The sequence below is a fragment of the Syngnathoides biaculeatus genome, chromosome 13, assembly GCF_019802595.1.
Source record: "Syngnathoides biaculeatus isolate LvHL_M chromosome 13, ASM1980259v1, whole genome shotgun sequence".
NCBI lineage: Eukaryota > Metazoa > Chordata > Actinopteri > Syngnathiformes > Syngnathidae > Syngnathoides > Syngnathoides biaculeatus.
The window spans coordinates 19,088,555-19,099,638 of record NC_084652.1 but is presented as its reverse complement, the minus strand read 5'-3'; the positions used below and the strand labels follow the sequence as shown (position 1 = coordinate 19,099,638).

At 40.3% G+C, this 11,084-nt stretch overlaps 1 protein-coding gene across 2 annotated transcripts; it reads left to right on the top strand.

Annotated features, from left to right (window-relative positions):
- Positions 1-625: 625 nt before the first annotated feature.
- Positions 626-10,419, top strand: tox4a (TOX high mobility group box family member 4 a). Of its 2 annotated transcripts, none has more exons than XM_061838469.1 (9): positions 626-1,253; positions 1,353-1,418; positions 2,403-2,699; positions 4,506-4,751; positions 5,911-6,207; positions 7,161-7,241; positions 7,574-8,287; positions 9,402-9,544; positions 9,652-10,419. In XM_061838469.1, the coding sequence occupies exons 1-9, from the start codon at positions 1,149-1,151 to the stop codon at positions 9,707-9,709; spliced, it is 2,007 nt and encodes a 668-aa protein (XP_061694453.1). In that variant the 5' UTR covers positions 626-1,148; the 3' UTR covers positions 9,710-10,419. The 2 variants fall into 2 exon arrangements, with proteins under 2 accessions (XP_061694453.1, XP_061694452.1); XM_061838468.1 differs by having other exon boundaries at positions 627-1,253; positions 2,400-2,699.
- The last annotated feature ends 665 nt before the right edge of the window (positions 10,420-11,084 follow it).

Below are 11,084 nucleotides of genomic sequence, written 5' to 3'. Positions count from 1 at the left end.
GAAGAGTTGGGCGTGCATTCAAAAGTTTAGAGACGCTTTAAAGTTCCCCTCTGAAGGTTAAAGTGCATTTTATAGAAATTTCACCTGAAAGCCCCAAAACCTTTTGTGAGTAGTGTAGTTTATCAGTCCATATTAAGGATGTGTTTGGACTCCTTGGCCACAACTGATGTTGGATAAGTTGAAGGACGGTTAATTTTCTTTCTCTCTTTTGCTTTCTCTCTGACACACCCTCTCTCTCCTACTCTCTCTCTCTTTCATTTGTTCAGACTTATGCTGAAAACTTACATTTTCTTTAAATAAAATAAAATACATACGTGATATTAATACCATAATTGGGGTTGCTTGGCCCACTCCAGCCCCCAAAACGTCATGGCACACTGAATTTGAAATTAATTAAAATTTCACAGTTGGTATGTTTTTGAGAAGAAAACGCAGTGGCAGTGTCATGGAATAAAGTACTCACTGTCTTCATCATGCTAACCCAATTTTAATACAATTAAAATGAACGTAGTGGTTGTAATTAGAAGCAAAAACACTCCCTTTTTGTTTTGAAATGTATTATAATTACCTACGTCAATGGATCGGTACGCGTTTTAAACGTCTTGACGTGACGTTAAACAAGTTACATTCCAGTGCCTTTGAGGGCTGAGGAAACAAATGGCACTACTTCTAAACAATCTGAAACAAAACATAACTTGCTTCATATTAGTCTTATTGGAGTGTAAGCGAGACTTCGTAATGTAGAATTGCAATTCAAAACCGGCGCACGTGGTTTATAAATTCCAAGCGAGGAGTTGGTTATGTCTGTTTTCCGACGGTCCCTGAATCAGCAAGCTGTTAATGGTGCGGCTCCAGAGTGAATGGTTTCTCGGTTTCAACATAGCTTTTACGCCCACGATACGTTATTTTGAACTCAACACAAGATCTATGTAACGTCGAGTGATCGTTACGGCTGGTTGATATCAGCCTAACATCACCACCGTTTCCAAATCATCATATAATAGCGTAAGGTTATGTTAGCTAGCTACTTAGCTAGCTAACTAGCTAGCAATTTACTAGCATTTTCGTTGTTTGGGTCATCCATGAATGGATTGGATCCGGTATTTTCCTCTTTACGTTAATATTGTTAAGAGTATTTTTGCTTCAAAATGGACCTTAATTTTTATTCTGGACTTTCTGACGGCTGCGCTCAAAATGTTGAGCCTGAGTTTTTGGACAGCCAAGCATATGGTGGATATACGGAGGGACATAAGGTAATCCAAACGCATTTGCTTGCTAATGCAAGTCCTATAAGGCCATACGTTGATTAAGTATCAATATATATTTTTTTAAATGCCATCCTTCCGTTTCAGTTTTCAGAGGGCGGTGATAGTTATCTCACCATAGGTGGCAGTGCTCATCACTTTTTGCCCGCTGAGGTAAGCGATGAAAGTTACCCTCTTTCACTCCGCAAATTGAACGACATACGATATCTTATTTGTTCAAGGAAAGCCATATGAACATTATTCAGGTCAATGCATTGGTAGGCACTTTATTTTTCCTCACGAGTACGACAGATACACGTTGCTAATGAGGCAAAAATATTTATTGTTTGCCAACTGCTTGCCCGTTGTACTACTACTGACATTACGGGAAACCTCTACGGCTTCAATAGTAGTACTAGTAACATTTACTTGCGATTATGCCGAAGTGGACTACTAGTTTGGACAAAGTGTACTTGTATATGGGAAAAAAAAACGTTACAACAGCCTTACCCAAAGCCGATGGAGCATTTATTCTAATTTAATAGTGTGATGTAGCACTGGTTTTACTAGTTAAGTGGAAATGTGTACTATTAGTCCAAACCTGCACAAGTAATGGGATTTAAAAGATTTCTTAAAATAGGTTATTGTACTTCTAGTGTACTGAATCGTCTTACTAGTGATTACAAAGAGCATATGATTACTGTATATTGACCTTGAGATGGATGTCAGTGATATCAAATAAATTTACAATTAACTTTACGGAAAGTAAGATGATTCGGTGCCCTAGTAGAGTGTCTTACATGTAAAATTGGAGGACATCTTTGGGAGACTAGTTGGACAACTATATCCTGCTACTGGGCACTTTGGTTCTACAAGTAGTGGCCAGGAGGCAACTTGTGTGAAACATGCCCACGAGCTGGGTCTAGTTGTGTTACTAGTACAGCACAGCAGTTTACTATCAAGCTTTGAGTACTAGTACGTTAAAAGTGTCATTATAGTTGAGAGGAAATGTTACAAGTCAGAGTCATTCTACTAGTGTGGTGAAAGGTCTTAGTAGTCAAGGCCTGGACCTTAAACTTCATGAACTAACCAAATGACTTTCCATAATGCGTGCATTTCTGACTGCTGAACAACTGTTTTGTTCCCACATAACAGCAGACTTTCCACACCCCCAGTCTTGGAGATGAAGTTTTTGAGATTCCCCCAATTTCACTTGACCCAGACACATCCCTCAGTATTTCTGACGCTGTGTCCCACTTTGAGTTGTCCGACGGGTCAGATGCCACTGTGGGACCTTCGGGTTCTCGTAGCCTCGTTAGCAACCTGGTGGTGGAAGCTAATGATCCATCTTTTGCGTCTCCCTTCGTGAACACCGGCTCCCAAGGCTTGGAGCATCTTAACATGGGGGCCATGGCTCAGGCGAACGGAGGAGCCCTGCTCAGCTCTTCGTCATTGGTATGCACTAAACCTCATTAAAATGCTCGAGTTCTTATTTCCTCAGTTCAAGGCCTGGTTATTCACTTCAGTTGCAGAGAATTCCAGATGTCTATTAGGCAGTGGATGGCTGTACAATTGGTATCTGTGCCTTCAGTGATGACTTACCTAACTGAAGCCTTCTCTTAATACTGCCACAATCATGTATCAAGTGGTGTGAAAAAGTGTTTGCTCCCTTCCTTGATTTATCTATTGCATGTTTGTTCCATTTAAATGTTTTCCATCACCAAACAAATTTAAATATGAGTCAAACAAGACAAGTTAATACAAAATGCAGTTTTTAAATGAAGGATTTTATCATTAAGGGAGAAAGAAAATCCAAAACTCTGTTAAAAAAAAAAGTGATTGCCCCTCTTAAAACAACAGTGGGTTGTCATTCTCTCTAGCTCAATCAAGAAGTCACTTAAATGGGACCCGCTTGACAAAGTAGACCAAAATGTCCTGAAAAGCTAGACATCATGCCGAGGCCGAAAAACATTTAGGAAACGCGAACCAGAGTGAAAACCTTTATCCACAAATTGTGAAAATATAGAACAGCGGTGAACTTAGCCATGACTGGCTGGCAGACTAAAATTACCTCAGGAGTACAGTGATGACTCATCCAAGAGGTGAAAAAAGACCCCACATCAACAGCCAAAGAACAACAAGCCTCACTTGATTTGGTTAAGGTGACGGACTCCACCATAAGAACAAAAACTGGACAAAAAATGACCTGCATGGCAGAGTTCCAAGACAGAAACACCGGTGAAGAAAATTAACTTTAAGGCTCTTCTCAATTTTTTCCTGAAGACATCCTGAGACTTTGGAAAAGAGTCTGTGGTTTTACAAGACACAAGCTGAACTTTTTAGAAGGTCTGGGTCTGATTACATCTGGTGTAAAACTAACACTGCATTAAAAAAAAAAAAAAAAAAAAAAAAAGATCATACCAACAGTAAAATGTGGTTGTGGTAGTGTGATGATCTGTGGCTTTTTTGCTCCTTCTAGCCCTGGAAGACTTACTGGGAGAAATAGAACCATGGGTTCTGCTGTCCACCCAAAAAATCATGAAGGAGAATGTTTCACTATCTCTTTGTGACCTCAAGCTGAAGCAAAACTGGCTTCTGCAGCAGGATAATGATCCAAAATAAGCATCAAGTCCCCTTCTGAGTGGCTAAAGAAAAACAAAATAAAGACTGTAGTGACCTAGTCATAAAGTCCTGAGCTTAATCCTACTTGGATACTGTGGCATGACCTTAAAAATACAGATCATGCTCAAAAACCGTCCCATGTGGCAGGATTGCAAACATTTTCGAAGGAAGAGTGGGCCAAAATCCCTTCCCCAGCGCTGTATGAGACACTGCAATTTATCACAAATTCTTGATTGAAAGATAAATGATGAACCAAATCGTTATTAGGTTTTGGGGCAAAGCACTCCCCCGCAGGACCATGTACATTTGGATTATGTTTCTCCCTTAATAAACCTTCATTTTAAAACAGCATTTTGTGTTTATCTGTATTGTCTTGGACAAATGCTTAAATTTTTTGTTGGGAGACAAACATTCAAAATACCAAATAAGGAATGGGGTGAACAGTTTTTCACATCTCTGTATAGACCTCATCAATGCTGTACAAAACGCAATTAATAGAACAGCATGTTACAGTGTCAGAATCAGTATTTCTCTGATAACATGACAGTCTAAGTTACACAACAGGCTCAAAACTGCTTTAGCCTTTTTTTGCTTTGCCTCACTGTGCTCTTTTCTACTCATCATACAATATTCCTACAGGAGTTGGGCAACAGCAGTGGTTCCCATTTCAGCAGCTCGTCCCCGATGACCATTGATGTTCAACTTGCCGACATTGCTCATGGTCTTTTGGGAAGCGGTCAGCTCTCTACCATAAACCAGACAGAGCTGGCGCTGGGTCTAGGAGAAGAATGTGTAGGACCTCCCGCTGGTACCTCAGAACCGCCACTTTCTGCAACACCTTCACCAGCTGCCTCCTTACAAGATGAGGACCTGGATGACTTCAAGGTGAGAAGCCTTTTATGCGCAAACATTACCACCGTTTCAATGTTTTGTTTAAGTCTCAGAATGTCATTAAGGGCCTCATTGTCAGTGACATCAAGAGAATAGAGGAGAGAAACACATCATCAATTGATTGAAAAGTTGTTCAACAACAAAACACCTCTTGCTCATAAGTCAGACCTCAGAATCAGAAGTCAGAATCATCTTTATTTATGTTTGTCAAAAAACACGAGGAATTTGTCTCCGGTAGGGCGCGTGTGTGTGTGTGTGTGTGTTGTGTGTGTGTGTGTGTGTGTGGTGTGTGTGTGTGTGTGTGTGTGTGTGTGAATGAGAGAGAGATTGTTCAAAAGGACTTTTAACTTTAGTTCTGGGGATGATTTGCACATTTCGGACCAAACACAGTCATCTCTGGGACACAGAGCCCCTCTCCTTCCTGAGTGGTGTGATGGCTGCAGATTCCCATGATCTTTGTACATGTGTATAATTGCTTGACCAGATGAATGTGGCACCTTACGCATCTGGAACTTGCACCCAAGGATGAGCCAGACTTTTGAACCTCCACGATTCTCTCAAATGTCCTGGCCAATTTCTTTTGCTTTTCTCTTGATTTCAAACAAGGAGGCAGTGTTTGATGTATGACCTTAAAATACATCCCCAGGTGTGCCGTCAATTAACTCACATATTGTCTGTTAACCTATCAGGAGTTTCCAAAATCATGACCTTTTCATCTGGGCTTCCCCATGTTCTTTACTTTTCGATAATGTGAAACTCTCTAAGAAATTCTCTCTCATTATTGTCGGATTTAACAAAATTAAATATTTTTCATGTTCCTGACTGATATAAAACAAGCGAGGTTTAGTCTGGTTTGACTTTAGACAGTGAGACAAAAATTTAAATATTTTTCCACATTGTATGTAAACTTCAGGCTTCAACTGAATGTTGGTGTGTGTGTGTGTGTGTGTGGGGGGGTGTAATTCAAAGCCTGGAAGCATCGTGGTGCCATCATGGATGCATTCACAAAGCCATTTCTCCGTGAAGCACAGGGCAGAGGAATGGAACATCATCAATTATGTTGGTTTGAGTTTGAGTAGTAGTCACTACTACCCTAATGTGACATGTTTTTCCACTAGTCCTGCAGCTAAATCACATTCTGTCTTTCTTACAGAGGAGTGTGCTGGTAGACCCCCCCATGTCTTTGTCCTCATCCTTGGTCCTCTCCCATCCAGCTGTCCAATCCTCTGTCTCCCTCGTGACAGCGAAAAGGACCACATCAGCTCCAGTCTCCAAAATAGGCCGGCCCAAGAAAGACCCCAATGAACCGCAAAAGCCAGTTTCTGCATATGCTCTGTTCTTTAAAGACACCCAGGCTGCCATCAAGGGCCAAAATCCAAACGCTTCTTTTGGAGAGGTGTCAAAAATTGTGGCTTCTATGTGGGACAGTCTGGCTGAGGAACAGAAACAGGTGTGCACATGCTTTTATTCATTGGTTTTGGAGGGTAGATGATTTAAATTGCTCATTCTAATTTCTTCCTTACATACACTGAAAACACTGAAGTTGAGCATGATTTGTTCTAGGATGCCAGTGGGCCTGCGATTGGTTTTATACAGCATATACATGCTGATGATGTAACCCAGATTTGTACTGAAATCAGAATGCACCGTCAAACATTACTAGCCTAGTGTAGTGGTAACAGCATAATTACAGAAAATATATTTTTAAAAGGACTCCTAGGACATTAATATAAAGCACTAAAGAGAGTGCCATTGACATGATTTGTCACAGATTTTGTAGTACTATGAAGTCATGGCTGTAGTAACAAATATGACAAAAAGTATTTTTTTTTTTTTTTAAATTGTGAGCTTCCCATTTTAACTCATTTAAAACCACAGGTATGACCTGTAACAGCGACATGAGTATATTTTAAATTACCTTAACATCTTGCTAAAAGATGCTCTAAGGGCTGATGATGCTATAGAAGCCCATCCCTAACCCTTTTACACCATAATATTAGACATATTCCTTGAGACTCCTAGCAATTTTTATCTGTTGGATTGTTAAAATTGTATAAGTAGCAAGCCAAATTTGAAGTACTGTAAAATGCGCACTCATGTATATGCAATGCACACTCCCAAAGTTGACATCAAAATTCTGGAAAACCATTCTGCCTATGTATAATGCATGATTTTGCTTCTACCCCTCTGATCAAAACATGAAGTATTTGTATTTTGGCGATAACTGCTTGTACTTGCTTTGCTGTTTTTATTGATCGTATGTTAGTATAAGCCTTATTGTCCAGAATGCCCCCTCTCCTACCTTACAATAAGTTCATCTTATCGGTACTATTCTGAATGGCAGACATTACACATTTAGGGGTCAACTGTTTGGATGTACTTAACTTTTTGTTTTTCTTTTAGGTGTATAAAAAAAAGACTGATACTGCTAATAGGGAGTATTTAAAAGCTCTGGCAGCTTATCGAGCCAATCAACTGTCACAGGTAAGATTGATAATTCAGCAGGTGTTAAACCCCCAGGTTTATTTCGCGTGTACGGGATGTCATAAGGAATAATAGCGCAGCCCTGCAACAGGTGCCTAGTTGGTTCGTATCACCCTCTGACTACATGTTTTTGTCGTGTCCCTGGACAAGATACTGAAGCAAAATAGCCTGCAAATTAATGTGGTTGGATGTTTGGTAGTGGTTGGAAGGTAGCGGTAGAAGTAGCTTACCACCACCAGGTCCAAGTGTAATGTGTGGAATTAAAAAGAGTCTTGAGTGTCAAGAAAAGCTATCAACGCATTATTGTTTTTCCCCCATCTCTCACACCACAGCCCACTTGTGATGAGGTAAAGACCACACCTTCCCCATCTCTACCTGATGTCAGCGTACCTGTTAGTCATCAGTTTGTCCGTCCAGCAAATAACCTCCAAGAAAACACCATCACCAATATTTGTGCCTCAAACATAATTCTGGATATCCCCGAGAGGGCAACGCGTTCCCGCACGGGCGCAAACAAACCAGCTCAAGTCCCAGCACCCACGGTCCCATCGGCCCAGACCGTAACCAAGACATCCCAGACTGTCACCAAGATCCTGATCCCAAAACACATGCTTCAGACAGGGGGCCAGTTTGTCACTCTGCTGCCCGGTGGCCTCCATACCTTGCAACCCACCCTCGTAGTGTCCGGCAGCCCTCGCCAGCCGCCTCCCCTGCAGCAGATGCAGAATGCGCCGCCGCCGCCACCGCTCCAACAGATGGCGCCAGCGCCGCCGCGGTTGCTACAGGCCAAGCCTCGTGAGGGAGGAAGCGCGGCGGGACTCCCTGTGTCAGTCACTGCTGCCCCTCCGCCTCCGCTTCAGATAAAAATAGTTCCCTCCTCTTTGCAGAGAAAAGACATTGTTCCCATCATCATCCCAGCCACTGCCACAGTGGCGTCAACACCGTCTGCTTCCACACTTGCGGCAGCAGTGCAGGTGGTGAATTCAGCAGAGTCAGCAGGTCAGCATGATGTGGAGGTCATCTCAGAAGTGCTTCCTTCTGAAGAGGTAAATAGTCCTTTTGCTATTGTGCAGTTTGCTTTGCTTTACAACTGTCACACAATTACAACATCAACCAAAGTTTCCTGGTAAGATATACCTCAAGAGTCAAACGCCTGAGCTCTACAAATGTGAATTCCTTTTTTCTTTGGCTTGCTTTGAAGGTTGACAAGAGGAAAAATATAGCGATAACCACAGAACCAGAAATGGACCAAATAGATTACATTTAAAAAGTCACAAAGAAGATTACAGCAATTGGCTATCATGAAAACAACCAGAGGCTCATTAACAATGTTTTTATATATACTGTATTTCACAACTGACCATGATAATAATTAATAATTAACACATTGACAAAACAACCAGAACCTCCAGATGTGTTGTTACCCGGTCTGTCATGGAATCTATTGTGCTCATGTAGTTAGTCCACCTTTGGAAGCCTTTCTTATGAGCATTGTCTGTGTTTATACTGACCCTGCGATCCAGCACGGACACATGTTGAATATGAAATGTGATGCGAAAAATGGATGTGCCATATATTTTTTGCCGAAAAATAGATGTGCCATATACTTTTTGCCTCCTTTGCCAATTTTTTTTAACTTTTTATTTTTTTTACCACTTTTTCAAAGAAATGTAAATATCAGACAACGATAACTCGAGTAAATGCAGTTTTTGAATGGTGGTTTTATTTATTAAGGGGGAAAAAAACTACCTGGCTATCTTTTCTTGTTTGAATTTTGGTACATTTATGTGTGGAAAATAAGCCACAATATAAGAATTTAAAAATGGGGGGGGGGCAATATTTTTCACAGCACTGTAGTTAGTAATAATCCGCGTCGTGAATAAATTTCCAAGAAAATCAGAAGATGTGAAGAAAAAAGTTCGAGCTCATGGGTTTTTCCAAGTGAAATTTCAGATAATTTTTGGCTCTGAATCACCACAAAAACGTCTTGTATGGCAAATGTGAGTTAATATGATACCTTATCTGTTTTTACCATTCAAAATCCAAGCAAAAGAGTTTTTGAAGAGCACCCTTGACTGATAGCACTTCGTAACTGACAAAGATTATACACGTGCTATTATTGCCTTTACATTAACATTGCTTTGCCATCTCGTATTTCAGGGTGAGATGGAGGTGAACGAGTCATGCGAGGACACGTCTGTGCAGTGCATGTGCGTGAGGTCCGGCTGCACAAACCCAGCGGTGGAGAGCCAAGACTGGGACAAAGAATACTGCAGCAATGAGTGTGTGGCCTCTCACTGCAGGTGTGTTTTTGATTTAATAGAAACTAAACCTTAGCTGCATAGTTGTGAGCATATTATATTACTTTTTTAAAAATGTTGCTCCTTTTTTCTTCTTTCCTCCCCACCAGTGATATTTTCAAAGCGTGGTGCTCTATTAGGAACCAGACCATTGGAACGGTGAAATAAATCCCGTTATCGACTGTCATCATACTGCACCGTGGACTTTGTGACTGTTGAGGATTATTCAAGAAGACTAGCATTTTTGGGGTGCTCTTTAAACTCCTGAATATATAAAAAAAAAATATATATATATTCATCCATCCTTTTAGTGAGCCAGCAGGAGTTCTTTAATGCATCCAGTGTTGTTCAACACAAATCTTTGTGTGGCCTCCAATGATGTCTTGAAAAAACCAAATGTTTAAGTCTTGTGCTCTTAAAAAAAATGCATTTGGGTTTCTGTAGTAAGTTTATTAGTATTAGTTTATTCACTTGCCTGACTTCAGTGCGGGTTTAGTTGTGTGTGTGTGAGTGGTTGTCTGAATGTTGTGTGTATGCGCCTTGTGATTTTGACTGGTGACCAGTCCTGGATGTAGTCCGGTCACTGCCTAAAGCCAGCTGCCACATGTGTTAAGTATGGCGTAAGATAGAAAATGGATAGAGTTTAATGAACAGATGACTCTCTGATGTATTATGTTTTTGATTTTGTGTTTTGTACATAAAACAAGAGACCTTACAATTCTGTTGTTCATTAGTTAGCTGAAAATGTTTTACTTGGTTTGAATGAAGAAGCTTCACTGTGCTGTTAGTACAGTTTTTACATTCATTGTAACCTCAACATTTCTGTAATGTTAAACCGTACTTGCTCAGTGAATAAATGTAGAAACTATCTTTTGAAAGAGGATCTTTCATTTAAACGGGAGTTAGTGCCATTGATTGCTAGATGTGGCAACTAGAGCCGGTATTCTGGCATTCTTTAGTCATTATACAATGACATGGGAATGGGCTCTAACAAAATTTCATCAGTGCTCCCAACGCCAGTGAAAAGCATGCTTCTGGAAAAAGGAGCTTTTTAAGCACTTATTTTCAGTCTACTTTCAAACTAAAAGTAGTCAGTGTTAATTGGTTATTTTAAAAAAAAAAACTGAAAATAAAGTGGCAGACTCCTATGTTGTTTGCATTTAGGTATATTTTTTTTCATGTACCACAGGAATAAATGTTACAACCCAAGTCTCATCAATTCTTAGCAAAACTACTGTGTGAAAGATCTTCAATTGGGAGGTTACATTGTTCAAGGTTGTATATGTCTAACTTTGGGTGCAGCAGTACAGACACAAGCACTACTACCACTACTGTAGTTTATTTCCAAACAAAAGCAGGAAGATCACACATTGATTGGACAACTATCTAATCAGGAACAAACTATTTTTCATCCCTCCAAAGTGTATTCACTTGTTTTTTTTTAATTTTCAGATGTATGCAACACATTTATCTGTGACTCGTGACAATAATATGAGCTTAGTACATTGAGATGGGCTTTGCAAAATGCAATATTTGTGCATCT